The sequence below is a fragment of the Phodopus roborovskii genome, unplaced genomic scaffold, assembly GCF_943737965.1.
Source record: "Phodopus roborovskii unplaced genomic scaffold, PHOROB, whole genome shotgun sequence".
In the NCBI taxonomy this organism is placed as follows: Eukaryota; Metazoa; Chordata; class Mammalia; order Rodentia; family Cricetidae; genus Phodopus; species Phodopus roborovskii.
Genome location: NW_026126433.1, coordinates 50,299,335 through 50,327,270, shown reverse-complemented (window position 1 = coordinate 50,327,270; position 27,936 = coordinate 50,299,335). Strand labels below are relative to the sequence as shown.

The 27,936-nt window shown below is 39.5% G+C and overlaps 1 protein-coding gene across 3 annotated transcripts in view; it reads left to right on the top strand.

Annotated features, from left to right (window-relative positions):
• Positions 1–1,228: 1,228 nt before the first annotated feature.
• Positions 1,229–27,936, top strand: part of Wdr26 (WD repeat domain 26) — a 41,331-nt gene continuing 14,623 nt past the window's right edge. The window contains exons 1-8 of one of the 3 annotated variants that reach the window (XM_051186472.1): positions 1,229–2,115; positions 3,894–3,993; positions 4,094–4,198; positions 9,540–9,676; positions 11,430–11,527; positions 12,640–12,796; positions 18,291–18,429; positions 25,314–25,454. In XM_051186472.1, coding sequence (XP_051042429.1) covers positions 1,760–2,115; positions 3,894–3,993; positions 4,094–4,198; positions 9,540–9,676; positions 11,430–11,527; positions 12,640–12,796; positions 18,291–18,429; positions 25,314–25,454 — 1,233 coding nt within the window. In that variant the 5' untranslated portion in view covers positions 1,229–1,759. The remainder of the gene's footprint in view (positions 2,116–3,893; positions 3,994–4,093; positions 4,199–9,539; positions 9,677–11,429; positions 11,528–12,639; positions 12,797–18,290; positions 18,430–25,313; positions 25,455–27,936) is intronic. The other 2 variants (XR_007834643.1, XM_051186471.1) reach the window with 2 other exon arrangements.

Below are 27,936 nucleotides of genomic sequence, written 5' to 3'. Positions count from 1 at the left end.
ACACCTGACAGCATAGTTAAACCTTGAGAAACACTGTTAAGACTCTGCTCTGATCTTCCTGCCTCTCTTCCCTGTTGAAGGATGAATAGAGCTCAGGATTCTTGACAAATCATAGGATAATTTTTATTGCACTTCTAAATTGAAAAGGGCTGCCTCCAAAGACCTCAAAATTACTGAGCTGTCAGTATTGTTTTAGGGATAAGATGTATTGCTTGAGGCTGTTTTTCCCCCCTCCCAAAGGGATTTCCTAAACTTCTGAGAAAACATCTGTACATACCAGGTCTACGTGCTACTAACCATACACCTGTAACTGATGAGGGGGTCCAGAGGACCATTCACCACTGAACAATATTCATCTCAGTTCTCTGCTGCTGTATTTCTCCATTCAAGAAAGCCGCGTACAACTTTGTGACAGTGAAACACCAGTCACTTGAAAATGGCAAGCCAGGATTTGCCTCCCTGTATAGGCAGCAGGAACCAGGACCAAGGCATCTGATTGAACACTTAAAAGAAAAGCGACACAGAAACAGTAAAACTCCACAGCAAAGTGCGTCCATTCCTCTCCACACCCTCAGCCTTTGTAACTTCTTGCCCCACCAGGCAGGTAGTGACAGCCGACTTCTCCTTCTCAGGGTGGAGCACGGTCTTCTCTGCTCAGCATCTCCCCAGTCCTTAGGTGACGCGAATACAACAACTGTGTGTATAGTTCAAGTGCTTCCACCCTAAAATGAGGCCGTGGTTAATCCTGGGTGCAGAGCCTGAAGCCAGTGGACAGGGGCCTAGCACACCCTTGTGCTCGAAGTTGCAGCTGCAAAACCAGGCCGCCGGCCGGCCACACCCTGGCCCGTGCCAGTGCGTCTGCGGTCCCCTCCACGCCAGCTGGTCGCTCCTTTCTGGGTCACTCCGGGTGCACAGCGGGGACACGAACTCTTACCTCCCAGCCCGCAGGGCCTCGGGGGTTGACTGCGAACTCATCGCGGGCCGAGCTCGCACGCCAGGCCGGGGCAGCGGGGCGGCCCTCGCACGGCACGGCCGGCTCGTGCTGGGTCACACCCCACCCGGGGCCCGACCCCCGGCGGCCCTCGCCTGCACCCCACGGCCTCACCCCGGCTGCCGGGCACACACGTGCTGGCTGACAGCCCCCTATAGGTTCCATACCTGCTGCCGGAAGTGAGCGAGGAGGGCAGTATAGGCATTTCCTGTGACGCCAGCGCCCGGACTCCATTAGGCAGCAGCTGGGGGAAGAATCAACACACCAGGGAGCGGAGCGGCGCGGACCGAGCACCGAGGCGGCTGCTGCCTCCGCCGCCGCCTCCGCCGCCGCCGCCGGGGCTCCAGCTTCGGGCCCGCGCCCCCCCAGTGCCCGCGAGCCCCCGGGCCGCGCCGCGAGCGCCTCCGGAGGGGGGGGGAAGGGCCCGGTCCTCCTTCTCCCCCTCCTCCCGCCCCGCCGACCCCCGCCGCGCCCCGCCGGCCTCCCACCACGGCCTCTCTCGGCGAGGAAACTCTGGCCTCCGCTTCCTCCTCCTCCGACTCGGACGCCGGCGGAGCCTCCCCGCCCCCGCGGAAGAAGCCCCGAGCCTCGGCGGCGGAGGGAGCAGGAGAGCCCGGGGCCTCGGCCGGCCGAGCAGGCCTCCCCCCCCCGCCCTCGCCCTCGCCGGCCGCCGCCTCCTCCTCCGTGGTAGTGGTGGTGGGACTGCCTCCGGCCGCCCCCGCCGCCCCCCAGCGGAGCAGCGGCCACAGCCTGGTCAGCGGCAGCAGCATGCAGGCCAACGGGGCGGGAGGAGGCGGGGGCGGCGGGGGCCAGGGCCAGACCCCGGAGCTCGCCTGTCTGTCGGCGCAGAACGGGGAGTCGTCCCCCTCGGCGGCGTCCGCGGGGGACCTGGCCCACGCCAACGGGCTCCTGCCCGCCGCCCCCTCCGCCGCTGGCAACAATAGCAACAGCCTGAGTGTCAATAACGGGGTTCCCGGCGGGGCCGCCGCGGCCTCCGCCACCGCCGCCGCCGCCCTGGCCACCCCCGAGCTGGGCAGCAGTCTGAAGAAGAAGAAGCGGCTCTCGCAGTCCGATGAGGATGTCATTAGGCTCATAGGACAGCACCTCAATGGCCTAGGGCTCAAGTAAGTGTCCATCCTACAACTGGTGAGGGCCGGGCCGGCCGAGCCGCCGGCAGGGTAGTGGGGGACCCCGGGGCCCTGTGCACGGGAGGCCGCGGACAGACAGCTCCGGGAGGAGCGGAAGGGAGGTCGGGGGAAACGAATCGGCCTGATGTCGTGAGACCAGCTGGACCGTCTAGGCTGGGGAGGGGTAGTGGAAGCCCAGAGCGACCCCTCCCCACGCACCTCCAGAGCTGGATTGTCCGTCCGAGGAGGCGGACACCGAGGGTGTTTGTGCTGGGGGAGGGGTGGATCAGAGCGGTGGAAATAATGAACCTTGGAGGATTTGTTTTTCAAGTGTGTCTCAGAGGCATCTTTGTGGGACACCTCCCCACCCCCACCCCTGACCGACAACAGCCCAGGCAAACTACCAATCAGGAAGGACAGTGGCTTACAAGTGTTTATGGGAACTAAGGGGCTGGGGTAATTTGGAAAGAGGCTTTCGAGTAAATCTGATGGGAATGGTGAAGAAAGATGCGGAGTTAAAGTCATGCAGAGGCTGTGTGTGTACTAAAGGCCTAGCGCTGATGAAATCCCACTTGAAAATCAAGAAGATTGCCTCTGAAAAAAGTGATGTCTGGTCTGGTGAATCATTTGTTTTCAAATACAGCTTGGGTGGCCTTTAACTTAGGGTGGAGGTAGACAGTGGGTTTAACCAAAATTCACGATTTTGTACCCACACAAAAGAAAAAACAAAAAAACAAACAAACAAAAAAAAAAAAACTAAGGGAGTTGAAGTAGGGTTGGTGGGAGTGTCCTGGAGCTGAATGAAGGTGTCAGAGCCAGAAGGCGTTGACTGAAGTAAACATGCAACAAATTCCCAGCCTCAGATTTAAAATAAACTCTTAGGCTTAAGTGTCCGGGTTTGTTGTTGTAGGTGTGTGTGTGTGTGTGTGTGTGTGTGTGTGTGTGTGTGTGTGTGTGTGTGTGTGTTGGGAAATGAGAACAGCACGAGTGACAGAAGTATTTTGTTTCTTGAGCTGGGCATTGCACTGTTGAACTGAAAAATAAGGAGCACTAAAGAAACGCCTAAGTAAAGTCATGAATACAAATATATGACTGCTTGATGAAGGTTTTAGATACCAAATTATCTGGTAAATGAAAGCACATTTGATGAGTTAGGCTCCCAAAGAAAAATCTGGGAAGATTTCACGTTAGTTCCTAAAGGAAAATGGTAAGCATGAAATAAATTTTGTGAATGCTAACAACATATTACTGAGGAAAGCATCAAGCTGACAGCAGCAGGCGGAAATAACTCGTGACTGTTTGGAATCTACACCATAGTAAATTGGCTATTTTTAGTATGAAGAGAAAGGAAATGGTTTTTGATGCTGGATTTGTTTTAATTTTAAAGATTGACCTAGCAGAATTTACATACAAGCAAAATATCTGGAAGGAAAGCTCTACCTAACACAGGCCATCTGTCATCTTGTGTTTTATCTTCAGAAATGCCGTGCCATAGTTTCTAGATCCTAGTTTTTACTTGACCAATTGGTTAGGGCACATTTTTAGAAATTGTATACTCTTTTAAACTTCTGAAAAATTAAATGGCAGAAGTAGGGACAACTTAATTATGGTTTCAAGAAAAATTTTTTAAGTGTAGGTGGCATTTTAAATGGTTTATTTAACCAAGTGTTTCAAAGCTCTTTCTTCTTCTTCATGAAGTTGTAAAAACTAGAGTATTAGGAAGAGGAAATCCCTAAAGTTGGTCAGTTCTTTTTTACACTGTATCTCTCCTGCAGCCAGACTGTTGATCTCCTCATGCAAGAGTCAGGATGTCGTTTAGAACATCCTTCTGCTACCAAATTCCGAAATCATGTCATGGAAGGAGACTGGGATAAGGTAAAGTAGGGCATACAGAGCTATATGACTGCTGCTGAAATTAGGTATTTGGTGGAAATATTGTGACGTTTTTGTTTTTCTTTTATGCCAACTTTTGCAGGCAGAAAATGACCTGAATGAACTAAAGCCTTTAGTGCATTCTCCTCATGCTATTGTGGTAAGAGGCGCACTTGAAATCTCTCAAACGTTGTTGGGAATAATTGTGGTAAATACACTTTTGTTCTTAGTTTCACACTTATGCTTATTTTAGGTTATTGATAACTTATAGGCATCTGATCTTAAGAGGCTTGAAAGTAAATTTTATATAATTTATAAATATGGATGAGTTGTTTATGGTTGTAAGCTATGAACTTTAAATGTTTTATGTCATACTTAGTAAATGTGTCATTTGAAATTGTAATGTAAGCACTATAAAAACTTGAACATCTTACTGCGTTTAGTGCTGTTAATAGGAGTCTTATATTGTTAGCTTAAGGCTAAATTATACTTTTATATTACTCAAAATACTGAGTGTGTTTGTTGAAGAGAAAATATGTTTGGGTATGTGTATACTGTACAGCCTGAAGAAACTGGTACATTAATTTTTTGATAATTGGAATTACATAGTCAAGCCAATTATTACTGTTGGTGTACCCATCATTTTCTTTCATTCAACTTATATGAATTGCCAAGTGTTCAAATTTGTATAATATGTGTCACTTTGAGGGATTTAGGTGCAGGTTTGACCATTGGGTCCTTGCTAAACGTCAAGATCAGCTTAGTAGTTTACCCTGTTAATCTCCTTCATTAACCTTTATGGGTTTTGTTTTGTATTTTATGCTGATAGGTTTTAATTCTTTAGGAAGGGATATATTGTTTTTTAAGCACTAGTGTTTGGAGAACATGGAAGAATCAGCTGCTGGCTTATAAACTTGTAGCTGATTCATTTATTGTCAAAAGCAGTTTCAGTCTGGTGGGGGAGGGGAGTAAGAAGTGGAGTAGAGAAGCCAGCTGTTGGTTAAATATTGGTGAGTGGCTATTAGCATTTTGGTTCTTTTTATTTTTTTAATTGGGTCAAACATTAACCTTTTTTTACCTTTGTCTTTAAACTTAATGGAATTGTGGGATTTTTTTTCCCTTTTAAAAAAATCTTATTACAAAACAGTTTAAAATTCTTTATATAATTCTGTACAATAATATCTTAGAAAGTGGGCTTCAGGAAAATTAAAGGTCTAAAGAAGTATGACATGTGTAGTTAAATTCATGGTTGTGTTCTTTAAATAATTCCAAATTATTAAAAAATTCAAATGAGTATAAAGTCAAATGATTTAACGTAAACAATTCCATAGAATAAAAATAAAAGTGAGCTAAAGCATACATATTTGAAGGGATTAAATTTTTTTTCAGGGACTAGAGGATGTCCTCAATTGGTATGTCTGGGGTTTAAAACCTGAGGTGGGTTTTTTGTTTGTTTTGTCTTGTTTTTATTTTTTGAAACAGGGTTTCTCTGTACACAGCTCTGGCTGTCTTGGAACTGACTCTGTAGACCAGACTGGCCTTGATCTCACAGAGACCCTCCTGCCTCTGCCTCCCAAGTGCTGGGATTAAAGGCATGCACTTGAGTATATTTTAATTGAGCAGTTTTCCAGAAATTTTTGGTTGAATGAGCTAAAACAAAATAAAATGGCTAAGATAAGAATTGGGGTTTTTGGTGGGTATAAAGAAATTTATTTGCAGAGTACTTTGTGATTTCTTAGAGTATGTTTTTATTTTTTTATTTTTTAAGTTTATCCAAATTGTATCTGTACTCTAATAGCAAAAAACTTAATGGAGTCACTTAAAATTTACTTGTAGTAATTTGAGACTTCTGCTTGGATTTACATTATGACTCATTAGAAACTTCAATAGAAGCAACATGTAAATTGGAGAAAGGTAGTTATAGATAATAAGGAGGAATCCTTTCTTTTTACAGCCTGTTGAGTCTGTAGAACATTCTAGGATCTAATAAAAGATGAAGATTAAATCTCTGGCTGAGCCTCACACCATCAAACTGTTTAGGTATTTATACAAAGAAAGGGGTCCAACTTTTGTCTCCCATAAGCATTGATGAATCAATTGCTTTAAAAGATTGAGTTCAGCATTTTTTTAAGCCTTTCTTCACCTTTGTAATATAATTTATTCCTTCCCAATTTCATTGCTAGATGATCATTTAAGTTGAAATTTGTAATAGTATCTTAGAAGACAGCTATGTGGGTTTTTAACATAATGACTTAATTATCAACCCAGATACTTGGTGACAGTCCAGTCTCAGCCTGCATATCATTATTCCCGGTGATGGGACTGAAGCCACAGCCTTCCTTGTCTGGGTTAGCAGGTGCCCTGCTACTTAGCTGCATCCCTGGCCTTAAGACAGAACTTTTACTTTTTACATTTGAATGTTCTTATTGATCTAGTTTACTCCCCTCACTTTTCCTCTGTCCCCCACACTTTAAAATAGGTTCCAGTCAAATGATACACAGACTAGCAGGTGTTGTGGGTTTTGAATGCTAAAGGCATGAATCAACAGTTTTTGGTTTGAGTTGATAATGCCATGCCCGAGCATCTGGATGGGCATTTGAGACCAAGGACAGAAAGTCTCATTCTTTTGTTTTTCAGTGTAATAGAAATAATTTTAACAAAAGGAGCAAATATGGACTTAACACAAAAATTAACTCAAAGTCAAATAAGAGCTTTGAGATCCTTAGCATAACTGTAATTTATTTCTCCTTTCCTTGAATTAGGGTTTAACTGGCAAGAATTGCTTATAACATTATTTTAGAGTTAAAACCATCACAAATCAGTAGGTCTCCCTCCATGCGTGGAGACACACTAGCAACCTAGTTTTTCTGCAGTATTAACATTCAGTCTGATAATGTGGGGGAAGAACAGTGATTCAGAGATTGGGAAAGGTGTGTGTGTGTGGAGTCCAAGAAGAAATTTCAATTTCAGGTTTTTATTAGATTTTAAAAGAAGAGAATATTGCTGGGCACAAAGTCATTGAGATACCATCAGCCTCCTGAATCAGTCTGGTGGAGGTCTAATATTCCCTCATTACTCTGCTTAGCCCCTGGCTTCTTTGAGAAGCCTCTGATCTTTAAAAGCAAAGCCTCAGTATTGCCTGATTTTTTTTAACTTCCTCAGGGGTGGACATCACTAGTATTATATTAATTTTGAGGTTTAAATTTAGGAAGGTAAAATACATCTCCATTTTGCTACTGTGTCTCAGATATTTGAGCTGATTTTCAGATGGATAAACATTTTTTTCTCAAGCTCTCAAGCTGTTTGTTTAGCAGCGTATTAGTTGCAGTGTGTTAGGCCAAGCTTTGAGGGTGTTCATTGTCTTAATTTGGATAAGATGACTCATAAAAATGTTCTTCTGTTGCTTTTATAGCATTCCCTCTATATACAGGAGTGTGTGTTTGTGTTGGCTTTGCTCAAAGGTTTAGCCTGCCTTTTTTATCTTGCCCCATCTTTACCTATAGAATGCAGTAACATTCTGCCATGGTCTTGATGAGGAAGTAAGGGGGAAGTAACAATAGGCACTGTCCCTCTACACCCTGGAAGGAGAGGGTATAGGGCCTTCTGAGTAATAGTAAATGAACAAAGATTTGCCAGGAATTAAAAGGAAAAAATGATTTCCAAATTCCCAGTTGCTGAGAAATTTTAGTGAAGAAATGAAATCCATGCTGACCAATTGCATATGGCATTGCTTAAGTTTGATTTTAAAATACACTCAATTAAAGAAACCTTCAACAGAGTATTGATAACATAGAAGTTTTATTTTGTAAAATTAAATTTTTTTCTCAGAGGTTGGGGACAATAGCTTAGTAACTTCACATATGTTGCCCCTCTCCCTTTTTAAGATTTTTAAATTTAATTTGGGGACTTTGTCACCTGGTGAACTTCAAAGTAGTTTTTACTTGAAATTTTTTTTTTTAAACTTAAGGATACATACACTACATACTTTTTTAAAGTACTTTGCTAATTAGTCTGTTTCTGAAACTGATTAGTCTAACCTTATGTAAAATCGGTAAGTGCAATTTTCATAGTTATAGGAGTATGTCTCAGTTTGAAAAGGGTTTTTTGTTTATTTGTCTTACCTAAAGCTTTAAGATTAGATTACCAAACAGAAGTAACAGGTCTCACAACAGATAGGTTTAAATAGTTGCTTGGTCTAAGTAAACTATTGTATTTGAGACACAATAGAGTAAGTAAATAGTTCATATCTTATAGGTACTACTTAAATATAGAATACAAAGAAGTTTATTACACTCTGAATTCTGTTGTTACATGGTAATTTCTGTACACCATTTCGTAACAACTTTTTTTTTTTAAGTGAACTTTGCTTTTTCACAGTTCATGGAGCTTCTAAATGTGATGAACATTTTCTGTCATGCTTGCTGAAACACAAGTAACAAATGTGAAAATGGTCCTCCAAACAGTGGTCCTCAGTTAAGATGCAAGTGTAGAAGACATTCCAGATAGAATAGTTGATCGCTACTGCTCTTGTCTAGTGGAAAACTGCTAGGGTTGTGATCCTCATTAAGTTTAGAGTAAGATGATAATGTGACATTAAAAATATTGAAACCAAACATTTATCATAACTGAAAATGCTTTATCTTTATGGGCAAATAATAAATAATATTTATCTGAGCTTCGTTGCTAAACACATTACGAAATATACAGACATAGTAGATACTGAATCTTCTAAAGTATCTTAAATCTAACCTTCTGTCAGAGACTCTAACTGCAGAGAGAGCTTGTGCTCTCCTAGTTTAGTTACAGTTTCTCCAAACTTTTGCATATTAACCTGTAGTGTGCATCTGTTAGAAAGCCAGTTTTTACTTTAAGTAAGCCAAAATCTGATACTTAATACTAATACCTAATGACTTTAATTCTACTTTCTAGTCACCTTAGTTTTTCTTCCACATTGTGGCTTTTTCTGTTTTGTTTGGGGTTTTTGTTGTTGTTGTTGTTTTCCCCCATTGTTATTTTTGTGGTGCTAGAATCAAATCAAGATCTCTGCATACTGTACAAGCCCTATACAACTGAGCTATACTTTCTACGTCACAGACTTTGAAGTAACTTCCATTAACTGAGCTTTTTCCCACCAGTGTTTTCAAAGCTTGCTGCATAAGACTTCTTACTGCCCTATTAAGATAGTCAGGAAATTTGAAAAGCAAACTTGGGCATTCTTGGAATAGTTTTCAATGTTGGTAAATGAAATTTTAAGGAAATGGAAGAGTGGAGTTTACTTTTTGTTTGTTTTCTCTTCTTACATTGATAATGCCTTAGTCACTAATGATCCTTACTGCAGATTTTCAAAGGGTTTTATTACTATGTAGACTTGAGCAGTCATTTAACCTACTATGACTCATAAAAGAAAAATATTTTGAGTCATCTTGAAGCTTTATAAAATTATTTTCAAAAGGCATAGTAGAATGGTTTCTACTGTTCTGTTTAGGCACAAACATTTTCTGAAACTCCCGTCAGCTTTTTTCCCTGACTGCTGCTTTCTGTCGTGTCAGAGGATGAAGTTTTTGCTGCTACAGCAGAAGTACCTGGAGTACCTGGAGGATGGCAAGGTCCTGGAGGCCCTTCAAGTCCTACGCTGTGAACTCACGCCGCTGAGATACAATACAGAACGCATTCATGTTCTCAGTGGGTAAGGAAGAGGGTTCATACAGTACAGATTCAAGAAGGGGCTAAAATCTTTATAGACAGAAGTTTACTGTTGGTCAGAGTTATATTTCATTAACTTCTTTCTGAGATAGAAAATACCTGGATGTTGCTAAATTCTTTAGTTCTGGATAAATTTACTTATGAACGTGTGTACAAGCTATTTAGCTATACTGAGATTGAACCTATGACTTTGGGGGGCTTTCTTTATTTATTTATTTATTTATTTATTTATTTATTTGGACAGGGTTTTTCTGTGTAACTTGGAAGTCAGTCTGTAGACCAGGCTGACCTTGAACCTGGAGATAGAACTGCTTCTGCCTCCCAAGTGCTAGGATTAAACACATGCACCACCACATCCAGCATTTCCCACTTGTCTGTGTGTTGTGTACATGCACATGTAGATGTCAGAGCACAACTTGTGTGAGTCAGTTCTCCTTCTGGCCAAGAGCCTTGACCCACAGAGCCCTCTCCCTGGCTCCCCATAGTTATTTTAGAGATAAATTTTTCCTAATAATCCAGTTTCTTCCGAGGCTTGTTAAGTATAATTACACTTTCTAAAATGTTTTTTTTTTCATTAATCAAAATGCTACATCCACACTAAATAGCAAGAAGGCCAGGTGCTCTGCTGTTTAGATTCTGTGATACTTTTTTTCAGTTGAGGAAAAGAGGGGGCATTGATCCTCCTGTCTGAGAGGGGTCACTGCCTTACCTGTGCAACAGAGAGCAGAGTGAGTACTTTTAGTTCACCCGTGTTGCCTGATTGTCCTTTATATAAGTGACAAGAAAGGCATATTTAGCAGCGCATTTGGGGCAGTTGCTGCCAGATCTCACCTCTCAGTTGAATAAGGTCTGTACTTCTTTGTTGTTGTTAATTTCTTTGGTTTTTGGGTTTTTCAAGTCAGGGTTTCTCTGTGTAGTCCTGGCTGTCCTGGAACTTGCTCTGTAGACCAGGCTAACCTCCAACTCACTGAGATCAGCCTGCCTCTGCCTCTCAAGTGCTGGCATTAAAACATGTGCTACCAGGGCCTGTACTTCTTTTGTTCAATCTTGTTTCTCTGAGAAAAGCCAGGTTGGAGGTACACTCCCTTGAGGAGGTGGTTATATATTCCCCAGAGTACAGGAACGTCAGCATTTATACCACTATCTGTACAAAGTGCGTGGTTGCTGGGTACTTGAACTCGGGTCCTCATGCCAAGAAAACATTTTTATCTACTAAAACATTTCTCAGTCCCTGTCTTGTTTTGACTTGTGATTTTAGTATTCACATCACTAGAGAAGCTGTGAAGTGAACTGAGCCGGGAAGAACGGGTGTGCAGTAGAACCCCGGGTTGCTGTGCTCCATTGCCTCCCTCCTCTCACAGCTACTGCCTAAGTGTTCTGTGTCCATTTCTTCATTTATGTAATTAGAATAATAGTGTTGGCTTCGTACAGGGTAGTTATGGGCATTCAGTAAAGTGTGTGCTAAGGATTTGGAATGTAACGTGACACAATTATATATGTAAGCTACAATTATATAACAGTAGAAGGGAGTACTCTTAATTACAATATTGTGTATTTAGGGAATATTCTATTGCCTTTTTAATTTATGAAGCACTAGATTGTATTAATAAATTGAATTCACTCTTAAAAATGTTTTTCTTAATTTGTGTAAGCAAGAACTGGATTGTGAAAATGCAATCAACTGTTTTCAATTATATTCCAAAGAAAAGTGTTTGAGATTTGTTACTCTGTTACAGGTATCTAATGTGTAGCCATGCGGAAGACCTACGAGCAAAAGCTGAATGGGAAGGCAAGGGAGCAGCTTCCCGGTCCAAACTACTAGACAAGCTTCAGAGTAAGAGTCATTTTTTTTTTTTTGACTTTTATTTCCTCTTAGATTGGAAGTAGGTAATATAGATAAATAGGAAGCTTGTGCTTAGACACACTTTGAGAGTTTTTGTGGAAGGGGTCCATTAACAAGGCCTTTACATCAAAGAGTCTCACACTCATCAGATGTGACAGTGAGTCAGTGTGGAGGTGCTGAACTGGGCACTCTTCTGTTTGTATATTTCAGTCATGCTCCTAAGGTCTTTTTTGAATGAAAAGTATGATGGTTAGAGAAAAAAAAAAAAATGTAAACCACAGCTTCAAGTTATATGCATTTTACAGTTTTTGTTCTTTGTTTAATGGGAACTGGATTTCTTTAGGTAAATTGTTTTATGCTTCTCCCAGTTGTGTTTGATCACTTTGAAGTTGTGTTGGGGAGGGATTTCACTTTTACCATTTTTATCTTTATGTAAAATACCTCCTTTCTATTTAAACCATGCTGTTATATCATGTTGCAGAGGGTGGAATCAGAAAACACATACTCCATATGCCTGGGAGAAGTGTAAAGCATAAAAGTATTAGGAAAAGTTTGTATTTACATTTATTCTCTGAATTTCCACAATACCCTTGGCATTAGTAGCCTCAGTGTTTTGGCTTACACTTTTTAATTTTTTGAGGCAGGGCTTCCGTGTGTAATGGCCCTGGCTGTCCTGGAACTCAGTCTGTAGACCAGGCTGCCCTCATACTCTCTGAGATCCACCTGCCTCTGCCTCTGGTGTGCTGGGATTAAAGGTGTGTGCCACCACTGCCCAGCTTGGCTTATTCTTTGTTAACTGAAGATTTATTTTATACTGATTGTCTACTGATACATAATCATCATTAGATTTTCTATCCATCTTCTTTTTACTTTGTGTGTTTCTGTATGTGGTGTTACTCCCCTCAGAAACTCCACCCACAGGAGTGGTGATATTGCTGTAGCTTTTGAAAATACTTGCTTTATGTCATCTCCCTAGAGCTTGTCTATGTAAAGGAAACAGTACTGAGGTAAAAGGTACAACAGAAGAGGAGTAAATGTCTTAAACACAAGTTTACGGTTTATTATTATCTTTATTTCTCTTCTTAAAATATCTTTTATTAAAGCCTATTTACCACCATCAGTGATGCTCCCCCCACGGCGTTTACAGACTCTCCTGCGGCAGGCGGTGGAGCTACAAAGGGACCGGTGCCTCTATCACAATACCAAACTTGACAATAACCTAGACTCTGTGTCTCTACTCATAGATCATGTTTGTAGTAGGTAAGAGGAAAATTTCTTATTTTCAAATATGTTAGCATTTTACAGATGGAATCGTGAATTTTATTTGAACATTTTGTAGTGTTTCTTTGGTTAGCTGTATAACAGTTCATATTTGGTTTACTGTTTATTCACAGTAAAACCTAAGACTACTAAAATTGAAACAGTAGAAAAAATAGGAAATTTGTTTGTACTATACAAGCCTTTGTTTATATAGTAAGCCACAGTTGGCAGCTAAAGCCCAAAAGCCAATTTTTTGTGTTCTTACTGTGGGTTTGGTTAGTCATTTTCTATGTTCAACAGTTTAACTATGTACCAAGTTATTCTCTGAATATGAAAAGCATTGAAAGACTTTTTTTTTTTTTTTTTTTAAAGAACAGCTTCAAAAAATGGTTAGAATAATAGACATTAACTTTGTGTTTTTTGTTTGTTTGTTTTGTTTTGTTTTTTAACCAAACCATGCAGATAATTGAAGTTGGAAAAATCAGGCTTGTCTTTTGGTATTGAGTATTGTTTAGTAAGAATTTCCCTGCAATTTTAAAGATGCTCTCTAAAATTAAATCATAACTTTAAATTTAAAATACCAAGATAGGAATTGTGAGCCCTTTCAAACACCAGGAAAGTTGTGATTTGGTTCTGACCAGTCATACACCATAAGCAGGCTGCTGTAGTATATACTTCTTTCCTTCTGACAGTAACTGAAGAGTTAATAAGGGTAACACATTGTAGTAATAGAAGACAGAAGTGTATACGTTAATCAATGAGGAACTTTCGAGTGACCATAAATACTATGCACACATCTAGATACTAATTTAAAATAATATTGAGAGTTTATTATTTATTTTTAAATTTTATTTATATTGTATGTATGAGTGCTCTGCATGTATGCCTGCCTGCCAGAAGAGGGCATTAGATCCGATTATAGATGGTTGTGAGCCACCATGTGGGTGCTGGGAATTGAACTCAGTACCTCTGGAAGAGCAGCCAGTGCTCTAATCAACCAAGCCATCTCTTCAGGCCCCTGAGGTGTTTAAACCAGGTGCTTTACTTTTTTTGTTGTTGTTGTTTTTATTTCTTTGGTGCTAAAAATAGAACACAAGTCTTCAAATGCTAGTCAAAAGTTCTGTCACTGAGCTATGTCCCCAGCCCTATAATCTGCTGTGTATGTAGTTGTGACATCATTCACTGCACTTGTAAGAGCTATTGGCCTTAGAAGTGATGCCCATCTTGAAGTACTAGACCATGATTTGGTGTGAGTCACTGTTGTGCTAGGACATGATTAGCACCACTCACTCCCTAGCACTGTTCTTTGACACGTTTGGGGGAATTTTTAAAGCTTTTTGTTCAAATTTGGTGTGTGTGTGGGAATAGATTAAAAGGCACCGGTCCCTTGTTTCATAGCTCCTTTAGGAGGTTGTTAAAATTAAGGCACTTGTGACCAAGGTCTCTTTGTGGCTCATAAATTCATTTCTGCTATGGACACTGAGAATTAACAAGTACATCTGATGGTATCAGAAAGTAAGAGCCTTTCCTTCCTGTGCAGAAACAGAGGCCCATGGGAAGAGGGTTTTTTACCCCCTGTACAGTCTATCTCTTCATCCTTCACCTCAGTCCATGCAAAAACAACTCTGAAATTTTACCAGGACTGAAAGATTTTTCCTTTTCTAAAGTAATTGTTCCTCAAGTCCTCTTTATGATTAAAAACCATGCACACACATGGTACACAGGCATACTTACAGGCAAAATACCCATACATGTAAAAATAAATTTAAAATGTCTTGTGCCTTCTGTTTACTACAACCCTCCTTCAAAGGTGGCTTCTCAAATAATTTTCTGCTGTGCGATTTTTGGTCTGCGTCCTTGTTTTTTGTCATCAGATTCCTATAGTGTCACTGCTGCGGTTGGTGAAGAACAATCTTTTTGTCTGTTTAATTTGCAGCTGTTTTCTAGTTTATCTTGAGCTTTCTATAGTGGTATGGCTTTCTTTTATATTCCAGACTGTGGATTGACATTCTGACCCCTCCCAGGGTCCCTCTTCTCCATCTCTCCCTTTAATAGTCTGTTCAGGGTTGCTTCTGCCTCATCTTTCTCCCATTTCTCCCATAGGCTACACTTCCATGAATCAAGTGCCTTCTGGAAATAGGTCAGAGCCACAGTTTTCCTCTCCTGAGCTTAGATCTGAGTACAGGTGGCTATTGCTCTAGGTAAACACAGCAGACCCTAAGAGATTTCTCTGCCTCTTGCTCAGACCTGCTAAGTCTGGCTTGAGTTCTATCCTTTTTATTATTTTTTGTTTTTCACATGTATGATATATGTGCTTGAATGTATATGTTTTCACATGTAGGTACATCTGTGCATGTAGGTGCTTGTAGGTGCATCTGTGTGGAAGCCCAAGGTTGATCTTGGAAATCTTCCTCAGTTCTTCCACTGTATTCTTTTAAGACAGGATCTCTTGCTGAACCTGGAGCCCACCAATCCCAGCAAGTCTCTAGCCAGTTTGCTCCAGGGTTCCCTGTCTCCACTCTCAAGAGGGTGGAGTTACCATGTCCACCTGGCATTTACATGGGGTTTGGGGCATCTGAACATACAAGAACTTTGGCTGCCAAGCCATCTTCCCATCCCTGCATTCTCTATCTCAGGGAGGATCTACCCACCCATTTCTCCAAGCCAGAAACCAGGAGTCATCTCCAGCTGTCCATTCTAGAGGTAGATTTTTAAGGAGTCTAAGAGAGTAACACCAGGCATTATCTCAGTAAGTTGTCCCTTCATTGCCAGACTGGAAAGTAGAGCCTTAAGTTTAGCTAGAGGTCTTCAAAAGAAAAGTTGATAATTTTTAACCAGCTGCTTTATTTTCTTCTAGAAACTAGATTTTAGTACTAGAGCTAGAAAGATATTTTATGAAACTAAATGTAAACATACTATCTATTCTTTCTGGGGAATAGAAAATTGATTATGAATAGCTGAATTGTGATTTTGAAAACCCCTATAAACACTGAAGTGTTTTTATTTGGTTGTACACAATTTTTATCAGCTAATGTGCACATATATTTGGTTAAATGTGACCAGTAAAGAACAGTTTTTTTTTTTGTTTTTTTTTTTTGGTTTTTTTTTAAAGAAAGAATTTTCTGGGCTTTTTATACCGATTACTAATGGAAGTATGTTTTCATGTGTGGCTTTTTTATAAGTACTAATTTTTTTAGTACAGGATTTTTATAAAATATTTGTAGACACAATTTGAAGTTTGAGTTTGGTCAAATGCTACATTTACTGTTTTCTTGTATACATTACTGGTTTTAATACCATCTTAAGTTTGAAATTTATATGAAAACAAAGACATCAACCACGTATCTGAAAAGGGCTGTTAATAAATTCGTACATTACTATCACTCTGTATTTTTTAATTTTTTTTAGGTTTTACTTTATGTGTATGAATGTTCTGCTTCATGTACTGCATGTGTGCCTGTTTCCCACAGAACCCAGAGGAGGGCACCGGCTCTCCTGGAGCACTTGATAACTGCTATGTGGGTGGTAGGAACCAAATTCCGGTCTTCCAAAGAGCAGCAAGTGCTTTTAACCATGGAGCCATCTCTCCAGCCCCACCTTAGTCTTAGTAAAAGGCTAAATGACAGTTTTAAAGTGACTGACAGCTGTCAATAGATTAAATGATTTATACTCTATAATTTTAAGTCAATCCTTACTTAAAGGTTGTTTGCTAATCTAAATGAATCTTTCTACTGTGATAAACTACAAGCATATGAAGTTTTTATTGACATTAGTCTTTGAAAAATATTAAAGTTGCCATTTGGAAAGATAATTCAGTCAATTATAGGTTCAAATTTTAGTTCAGTCTGGTAAGATAATTGACTTTTATGAAAAATAGGGGTGTTAAAATTTTTCTTGTCAAACTAGTTTCAAGAATGAGTACTCTGGAGGCTGGGGCAAATGGCTCAGCAGTTAGGAGTTGTTCTGGAGGACCCAGATTTGGTTCCCAGCACCCACATGGTTAACCCCAGTCCCAGGGATCCAGCTCCCTTCTTCTGGCCTGTGTGGACACACTGCATACAAGTGGTATAAAGACACAAATGTGGACAGAACGCCCATGTACATAAGAAGAATTAGAATACAGTTATGTGTTATTTTGTTTCAGAGTAAAATACAGTTTAATATTAAAGTAGTTTTTAGTTAAGTGATCTAAAGCTAATGCAGCCTTTAGGCTGGTGAGTTGACAGCCTGTGTACTCTTCCCCATGTACGTGCTGATGTTGGTGCACAGTTTGTTTTAAGGCAGGTTCTTGCTGTATTGTCCATGCTGGTCTCAAACTTCTGAGCTCAATTGGTCTTTCTACCAGAATTAGGACTGTAGCCTCACTCAGCCGTCCTGGGCTCTTATTGGTTGGGGAAAAAAAAGTCGAGAAGACTGTTGAAGTCTTTTGAAGATAAGTTTAAAAGTGTGACTTGGGCAACATCTTACCTGTCTATTAATCCAGTTCTTGGAAGGCTCAGGCAGAAAGATGAGTTTCAGGTTAGCCTAGGCTACAGTAGTAAGAACCACTCTGAAAATGGGGTGGGGGGGGGGGATGGCCCAGTGGTTAAGAGAGCACTTGGTACTTTAGCAGAGAGCCTAAATTTGTTTCCCAGCACTCCCATGGTAGCTCACAACTGTCCGTAACTCCAGTTCCAGGGAATCTAACACCCCACACTCATCCAGTGTACATACATATATAGGCAAAACACTCATGACATATTCTTTGCGGGAGTTGTTTTACTCCTTCTATCATGTTTGTCCTAGGAATTGAACTTAGGTTGTCAGGCTTGACAGTAGGCACTTTTACCCCTTGAGCTATTTTACTAATTCTCATTATTTATTAATGAGTGTGTACATATGTATCACAATGGATGTGTGGAGGTAGACGGCATCTTCAGGAGTCCTCTCCACTGTTTGGGTTATAGGATGGATTGTCAGCTGGTCAGCAAGCATTTTTACCTTTGAGCCATCTCACTGGACCCCTCTTTTTTTGGTCATGCCAAGGCTGATTAATAGCTGATTTTATGTGCTTGAAGATGTTGTATTATTTCCTACTCTTTGTAAAACAACCAGCTAATGCCTTTTGTTTATAAAGTGGATAGATATAATTCCTGAGTAATAATTACTTATATGAATTGCCTTAATCAGACCAGGTAGCCTTCAGAAGGCAGCAAAAAAGTAAACTTTAGGTTGAAGTAGATTTTATATTACAGATTTTGTGGCACAATAGGTTAGTGTGAGGTACTTTAACAGATAATATGTTAACTAAAGTTGACTTGAACAAAAAGTATCTGATATCATAGTGTTTTTATTTTTCAACACACCAAAATAAATTTGACTCTTGAGAATTGTAAATGCATTCATATTTCTACTTGAGAACTCCTAAAGGTGTTCTACCAGTTGTTAAATGTCTTTCTCATTGTTGCTAAAAATGCTTTGAAAGAGTAATTGTATGTGGGTTTGTTTGTTTTAGGAGGCAGTTCCCCTGTTATACTCAGCAGATACTCACAGAGCATTGTAATGAAGTGTGGTTCTGTAAATTCTCTAATGATGGCACTAAGCTAGCAACAGGATCAAAGGATACTACAGTCATCGTATGGCAAGTTGATCCGGTATGTATTCCTGGATGAGTCCTTAGCTTGCAAAGAAAGGGGTAAGGATTCCTTTAGATTTACTTATTCTATGTGTGTGCATCACATGTGTGACTCTCCTGCACAGGACTACTGAGTGCATCTGATCCAGAGCTAGACGATTGTGATCAGCATGTAGATGGTACTAGCATTCAAACCCAGGTCCTTTTACTTGTGAGTCTTAAGTTGCTGGCTTTTAGTTTTTCAGGACAGCATTTCTCTGTAGCTCTGGCTGTCCTAGAACTTTGTAGACTAAGCTGGCCTTGAACTCAGAGATCTGCCTGCATCTATCTATCCAGTGCTGGGATTAAAAGTGTGCACCACCGCCACCCCCCCCCCCCAGCTGCTTACCTATTTTTAATGTACATAAGTATAAGTAAGTAGTAGTCTTCTCCAGGTGCCTTTTGGACATGTTTGTCACTTGATTTGTGGGGGGGGGGGGGGGAGTTGTGTTGTTTGTGTTTGGTGGTTTTTTTTTTTTTTTTTGAGGCATGTTCTCATTTGGTTTCCCAGGTTTGGTCTGGAACTCAAGTCTCTTCTGCCACAGCCAGCCTTCCTAAACACTGGACAGATAAATTGTATCACTATACCTGACCTGACTGTGATCACTTTTTTCTGTTTTATCCTAGTTATTCAGTGTTTGTGCTAGAGATTGTGCTAAGTCATTTTGCATTCTTTAATTCTCTGAGTGATTCTGAGGTGCTAAATCTCTTGTGTTGAAATGAGGAAACTGGGATAAAGTGTTAAATGTCAAGTGTAATTCGTGGTTTTGGATTTTAAGGGCTGAGTTTTCTCTAATCTGAGTTGTCTTTATCACTAGATAACCTACAGATATGTAGAAATAGGCCTGTTCATTTCTTTTAATCAATGAACATTTGTCTACTAGTCAATGAGCATGCATGATTCCAAATAGGCTAAGGAGCTTCACTTGTTTTAGGAACCATTCACCTAGATGTAAAGTAAATAAAACTTGCTTTAGAGCTAAAAACACAGCTTTTGCCTCTAGAAAAATATGTTGGCTCCCCAATTTATTTTGAGTAACATAACAACAGAGTAGTCTTAGGAGCCAATATGATGGCTCAGGGGCTGAAAAAAGTACATGCTTTGTCAGCCTGGAGACCTGGTTTTATTCCCTGGGACCTACATAAAGGTGGAAAGAAAGTAATGACTCCATAAAGTTGTCCTGATATGCAGGCTGTGGCATGTGAGCCCCCACACAAGAATCATGCATGCACAATACATAACAAAGAATTTAAAGGTACCATAAAAGGAAAAATACAAATTAAAGACAAATAAATACTTCTTGAATACCTTCCTGTGATATGTTGTAATTGGCAGTAGGAGGTCTTTGCGGCCGGAGAGGTGACTTAGTTAAGAGCTCTGACTGCTCTTCTAGAGTCCCTGGGTTCAATTCCCAGCATCTACAAGGCAGCTCACAACTTCAGAATCCAACACCCTCACACAGACATACATGCCGGCAAAACACCAATGCACAGAAAATAAAAATAAATAAATTACATATAAAAAAGGCAGTCTTACCTTTTTTGTACCACAATACCTATTTAGCAATTTGACAAACTTACTGGTCATCTTAAAATAATACTTTTAGATACACAAACCAAAACACATAGCTGGTCTCTGTGTGTGTACATGTACACATGTATGTAAACACATATAATACCATATATAAAATTATAAATTATGTACTAATTACTTAAGAAACCAAATTATATTGAAATGTGTGTGGGCTTTCAACTTAGAATGAAAAGGTACAATATATGATATTATTTCTTTATTAACCCTAAATAATTTTAGTAGCAGATAGTAACTACCAGCATTCTTTTGTTTGTTTGTTTTTCCCCTGAGAAGGGGTTTCTCTATGTGGTCCTACCTGTCCTGGAACTCACTTTAACTACCAGAATTCTGAATTAGTAAAATTAAATTATAATGTAAGATATCTGTAAGATAATGTAAGATATCTCTATATTGAGACATAATACTGAATTTACTGTTACTTAATATACTAAACTTAATATTTCTACATATCAGTTTAAATGCATTAGTGATGGATTAAGTCACAGATAATTCATTGGCATCTGTCTTAGTCAGGGTTTCTTTCTATTGCTGTGAAGAAACACCGTGACCACATTCAGTTGGGGCGACTTAGAGTTCACTATCATCGTGGTGGAACATGGCAGGGTGCAGGCAGACATGGTGCTGGAGAAGAAGAGTCTTACCATCTGGATCAGCAGGCAGCACTAGGAGTCTGTGTCCACACTGGGCATTGCTTGAGAATAGGACCTCAAAACCTGTGCCCATACATAAACATACAAGGCCACACCTTCTAATTGTTACTCCCTTTGGGGGCCATTTTCTTTCAAACCACCACCACAGAATCCATTAAGGAAAAGAAACAATAAGCACTTTTCCTTGGAGTAATTTCACCAACAACGATACCCGATTTTAATTCTCTACTTATCTTTCCCCCTTGTGTCTGTTTTGTGAGTCTGAATCTGCTTGCTTTAATGCTGTTTTGTAAATTTGCCCTTGCAAAGGCATCACATGGAAAAGGAATAGGCAAGAAGACATTACAGAAATCTTTTAACCAAGTTATTTATACAAGGAATGAAGCCACTGACTCCAACTGACCCAGATAACAAAGCCTATCAAGTAGTAATGTCTGTATATTGTAATCAACATTTATGGTAGATATTTTATGAGGCTTCTTCACCCTATTTCCAGTAAATGATTATCATAGCATACAGACACGAGTTACTTTGGGACTGGCATGGAAGAGCACATAACACTTGAGCTTAAAATGTTAGCTTAGCTTGTTAAAGTTGATTACGTGGGAAATCCAAGGCAAGTAAGTTTGGTTGTTTACATTGCTCTCTTTTTGTTGTTTTTGATACAGGTCTCTGGGTAGTCCTGGCTGGCCTCAAACTCAGATCCACCTGCCTCTGCCTCAAGAGGTTTAAAAGCTTAAGCTACCACGCTTGGTTACATTGTTCTAGTAAAAGTAGGTTAAACAAATGAGCTGAGTATGCAATAGAGTCCTATGGAAATCTTAGATTATAAGAGATATTTTTAATAATTCATCACCACCATATGCTAATAAGTGAAGTGCTGTTTTGTTACTTGCCTACATTCAAAATGGAAGGAATTCAAGTGTTGGTGGGTGTACACCTTTTACCCCAGCAGGGGAGGGAGGAGGCAGGTAGATCTCTGTGAGTTCAAGGCCATCTAGAAACCCTGTGTTTTTTTGTTGTTGTTTGTTTGAACAAAACAAAAGAGGGAAGGAAATAACGAATTTCAGGCAGTTGTTAATTAGAGCAGTACCTTTAATCTTCTGGGTTCCAAGACCCTGCTTCTATCTATGGACCCTTTGTTGTAGATGTCAGATTAAGAACTCCACCAGAGGATTATACAGGTTTGAAAGGATGATAGAATGCAGCAAAATAACATTATTGCATTTATATTCAATTGAAGTGTTATGAGGGTATAAAAGAGCCGTATAAGTGGGGCTTTATTAGAGCTTTATGATGGTATATTGTGCAAATGGATTGAGAAAAGGACACTGGTAGAAAAGGAGTATGGCTTGACCTCCTTCATTAAAATACAAATAGGCTTATTTTTATTAATGACAAGGAGTCACAACACTAGAAAAAGAATTTGGAATCAACACATGGCCTTGCATTCTAAGTGATTTTGTTAAGTTTGTTTTCTAGCAGCTGTGTGTGATTCCCACTGTAATTAGCCAGTATTAAATACCTACTGTGTGTTAATTTTTTTCAATCCAGGAAACTAAGCATATGATAATAAACTCCAGTGAGTCTATAGTGGACTCTGTGGGAGCTCGGAAGAGATCTTGTTACATCTAGAAAGCTAAGGGAAGTAAGGAAAGATTTTAGCTTGAAAAATAGAGAACTATTAGGTAAAACTGGTTAGTTATGACCCAGGGCCACTTGGGAGAAGAGAAATGTGTTTGGAAGATCAGGAGGTGAGCTAAAGAAGCGAGTGTTTTGGATCTTTTGCTGAGGTGTTCAGACTTGTGTGCCAGTGTTTCCCAGAATGTAATAGATGTTCATTGTAAAGGATTTTTTTTCTTGGCCATATTAATTAAGGAATGCAGGATTAATATTTAAATCCAATCTGAAATGTGAAGAATGACTTTTAGATGTCTATACTACAAAAACTTTCCTGAGACTGGTGAACTCTTATTATGTCAAATATTGTTTAGAAAAGTTGACTATGCTCTTTGTTTTTTTGTTTGGTTTTGTTTTGAGAAAAGGTTTCTCTAATAGCCCTAGATGTCCTGGAACTCACTTTGTAGACTGGCCTCACAGAGATCCACCTGCCTCTACCACCCAAGTGCTGGGATTAAAGTGTGTGCCACCCATGCCTATCTGCTCATACTCTTTCTTGAATATGTATTTTTTTTTTATACCTTTAATTTTTTGTTACTTGTTTTGTTGACACTGGATTTGAAGCTGCCTTAGAATTCTTGATCCTTCTGTCTCCCCAATGTTGGGATTAATATGTAGAAAAAAAGAATTTAAGGTTTTGTTGTTGTTTTTAATGTGTATTTGCCAGCATGTGTGTCTGTACACCTGGTACCTATGAAGGCCAGAAGAGGGTGTTTGGAGCCCATGGAACTGGGACCCAACTAGTGGTTGTGAACTATCACATTGGTGCTGGGAATCAGATGGGGTCTTGTGGAAGAGCAGTGTCTATAAAACAACTGGTTTCTTTTTCTCCCTCTTTTGTTCTTTCTTCCCCTCCTATTTCCTCTCTCCCTCTACCCATGCCACCTGTGCCCTCTCCCCATGCCCCCCCCCTCGCTTTTTGAGACAGGATCTTGCTGTGTAGCCCAGCCTAGTGTTGAACATGTGGTATTCTACACCTGACCTCCCAAGTACTGAAATCTTTTGTTCATCTAGGGTATTGTTTTGTCTGGATTTTGTTCTTTGTCAATGTTAAGCTAGTCTTTGATCTCTAGCCTTTATTATTGATTTGATACAGATCCTTGATGCCTCTTAGCACCTCAAAGAAGAATCAGTAGTTTTATTGGTGTTTCATTTTTCTCAAGGTCATACATGCTATACTGTATGAAACAAGAGCTTAGTTGAAGGAGTAAACAACATAGTAAACAGAAGCAGAAAGGCTCCACTTTATCAGAGATTGAGGCCTGTTACAGACTACTAGGTCATCACTAGTGGACTCTCTAGCCCAGGCTTAAAATTAGGCCCAAAGTGCTAAAGAGATGACCAAGTAATTAAGAGCACTTCCTGTTTTTCCAAAGGACCCCAGTTCTTTTCCCAGCACTAATATCAGGCCATTTAGGCCACTCCAAAGTACATGTAACTCCAGTTCCAGGGAACCCAGCTTCTTCTGACTTCTGCAGGCACACACCCCAATGCCCCCCTCCATACACAAAAACACATAAATAAAAATATTTTATTTTGGTTAGGCTCAATAGGATCTCTAGTCCAATATTTAAAACATTTTTTTTTTTTTTATTTTCTCCGTTTCACTTCCCTTAAACCAGAAATCTGTTATTTGTCCTTTATCTCAATGCTAAGTGCTGGAGATTGGACCTAGGCCATCATACATGCTAGCTGGAATTTTAACTTTATGCTTGTGTTTTTCTCTCTAAAATGTCTTCATCCCCTTAGTTCTGACATGTGGGTTTCTTTTCTTTTTTTAACTACTAGGTTAGCTTATTACATGTTTCTTGTCCTCCTTTTGGTTCATGTTCAGCATTCTTGCTTCCACTTCACCCTAACACTATTTTACTAGAAATTCTTCAGATTGGTGTGCCTTCACCTTCTGGAGATGACATCAGACTGTCACTGTGAAGTAAGCATGCCAGCTCTTACAGTCTTGTCGTTTACACATTTGCACTGTATAGTTCATTCTTCAGAGCATAAACCTTTGAGTCAGGAAGCCCAAATGTTAATTCTTTCCACTGTTACAGACAGATTTTTTTAATCTTCCTGTAGATTGCTTCCGTGGAGTATATTGTTATTAATAATATTGTGTTTATATCACATTATTAATGATAAGAACTTGATGAGGATTTGATGAATATTCATAAGTAGGATTGATGCTGGTTTGTTAGTGGAAACATAATATATGATGCAGTCTCTTGGAAAAGCTGGGCAGTTTTTCAAAATAATATACAGCAAAAGAACTAGGAAGGAATTCTTCTGCTGTGTATATATTTAAGAGAAACAAAATCATGTCCATAGAAAAGCACATACATATTCTTAGTCATTTTATTCTTAATATTCAATAAAGAAATCAAATAGACAAAATATGTTTGTAAAATGGAATAGACAAATCAATAAAAACAAAGCCGTGGTTTCTGGGAACTTCATGGAGAGAAATGATTACTAATAGATAATGGCATTTCTTGAGGGGGGTAATAGAAACATAAAATTAGCTAATCTTATAACATTTTATAGGTTGTTTGACAAGTCTAAATATACCTAAAATGTTGAACTATATACTCTAAGAGGATTTATTTTATGCTGTTATGTATGTGTCCGTGAAGTTATTCAAATCTTTATATAAAATGACGTAACTTTTGACGTGCATGTCTACTTTCCAGTTTCCTAAGGGCAGGTCTTGTGACAATCTGATGTTTCTATCTAGTGTGTATTATCCTCTGTATAGTAGGTAATTGATAGGTGAGAGGGAGTCTTTGTGAAACAAGCTGCCTCAGCTTAATTAAACTGGATTGGCACAGGAATTTCCCAGAATACATGAGAATGTCAGTATACATCGGTATCCTTAAGTTCTTGTGCTATAAAACGATACATTTAGGAATGGGGGTTAACCAAGTGGTCTGTTTTGTTTTTTAGGATACACACCTGCTAAAGCTGCTTAAAACATTAGAAGGACATGCGTATGGTGTTTCTTATATTGCATGGAGTCCAGATGACAACTATCTTGTTGCTTGTGGCCCAGATGACTGCTCTGAGCTTTGGCTTTGGAATGTACAAGTGAGCGAGTTCTATCCTTGGTTTCAGTCCAGCACAATCTTAACACATATTTGTTAAAACTTTGTTCTTAGCCAGGTAGTGGTGCTTTAATCCCAGCACTTGGGAGGCAGAGGCAGGCGGATCTCTGAGATCAAGGCCAGCTTGGTCTACAGAGCAAATTTCGGGCAGCCAGGACTACACAGAGAATCTCAGAAAGGGGGGGAAAAGAACAATTTTATTTTCAGTTTATACAACAACCATTTACTGTAACATCTCTCTTACAAGTTACAGTGTTTCACTTGTTTAGGACCCAGGCATTAAGATTTGTAAAATTTAATTTGTTCTGGATAGTAGCGTTTATTAAAAGGATGGTCAGCAAGCATTTCCAGCATGTTTTGCCTTCTTCAATGGAATTTATACTGCTTAGTCAGAAAAAAAAAATGTAGTTTTTTTTTTTTGTTTGTTTGTTTTTCATCATTGTGTGTCAAGCTTAACCTTTCAAGTGGTAAGATACCAGTGCACATTTTGATGGTAAGTATACCATCTCTTAACATACATTTAGTAGTCTGCTAGTATAACGCAACTAAAGAATGTTCTCAGAAGATACTTTTACTTATTTTACTATTTCTAACTGAAGACTTAGACTTTATGATCCTGTCTTAGGTTTACTCCATTTTACATAGTTTTGAATCCCCATGTTTAAACTCTCAGTAAAGGAGTGATAATCTATGGTTTGCATATAAAAGTAAAATTTACTAGGATGGGATTTTTAATCACTCCAGTAACTGTTGCTACAAGAGTAAAATTAGTACTGCAAGCAAGGGTGTGGTGGTACACACTTTTGGTTCCAGCACTCAGAAGGCCACCCTGGTCTACAACATGCTCCAGGACAGCTGGGATTACATCCAGTAATTATAATAATAAAAATAAAGATGGGGCTGCAACCAATGGTGATGGTGGTGGTGATGATGTCCTGCAAAGATAAATCAAGTGGTAGTATGAGTGGCACAAGCAGAATGAATACTAAGACATACCCGAAAGTGGAATACATAATCCTAATGCTGTTTAATATGCTCATTTATTTCCTTTTTTACTCCAACTTTTTGGTTTGTTTTTTCAAGACAGGATTTCTCTGTGTAACTGCCCTAGCTGTCCTAGAACTCAGATTTGCCTGCCTCTGCCTCATGAGCGTTAGGACCAAAGGCTTGTTCTACCATGCCCAACTTTACCCAAACTTTTGAAGAGAGTTTTTAAATATTAAAAATTTGTTAGGCTGAAGGGATAGTTCAGTAGTAAAGAGCACATGCTGCTCTTTCAGAACACCAGAGTTTGGTTTTTAGCACCAGAGTCAAGCGTCGTACAAATGCCTGTAACTATAGCTCCAGGAAATAAAAAAATCTTAAAAAAAAAAAAAAGTGAAGCCAGATACAGTGTCTGATGCCTATAAAATCCATCATCCATTGAGAGGATGAGGCAGAAAATACCGTTGTGAGGTTGGGGCCCAGACGACCTATCTAGTTAGTAGCCCAATTTAGGTAGCAGAAAAGTTGAAAAAATGATATAGCTGCATGTTATAGTGCATGTCTGTAATCCTGTTATTTGGGAGAAAGATAGAGAAAAGTGTTCAAAGGCATTCTCAACAATGTAGCAAGTTAGAGACCAGTATGTTTCCAAAAAAGCATAGAAAGAATGGTAAAATGATCACATATGTCCCCACTACCCTACATTTGATAGTTGTTAGGTTGGTCATATTTTATGTGTACATATGTACATAAATATACAGACATAAATACTTAAACATCAGATCCAAAGTATTTGAAAATTGCAGATATGTATAATCCTTAAATATTCATGCATGTATCCTCAAAAATAACATTATCTTTTATATAAGTTCTTTGCTTGTATGTATGTATGTGCATCATGTTGTGACTGGTGCCTGTGAGGTAGAAGAACATCAGGTCCCCTAAAACTAGAGTTAATGATAGTAATGAATTACCGTAAGGGTGCTATGAACCAAATCCTACTCAAGAGCAACCAACCAGTGCTCTTACCTGCTCTCCAGCCCCTATTATTCTTTTAATACCTAACCCATATCTCATTTTGTTCCAAAAATGTTGTTCATGCTATTTGTATCAAGCTAGCAGTTAACTATTGCTGTATTTGTGACTGAGTTTAGGAAGATGGCAAAGCACAGAATAAAGAAAGAATAAAACAGATTAAAGTGAGTCTGAACCAAAAGACTCCTTTCTTAGTTTCTTTTTCTGCTTCCTAAGTTGGCATATGTAGCCTTACTAGGGACACAATGACTAGCACTTGTGTGGTCTTTACATGAGTCAGATTTTAATTTCTAAGCAGTTAAACCATGCCATGCATAGCTGTTACTGTGCACTACTTGATAAGGGTTTTTCTAGAAGGGTTGTTTTTAAAGAAGTCCGAAGACTATTTCTGTTTTTAGATAGGTTTCTAATCTAATGGCCTCATATACTCAAATGTTATGTGCAGA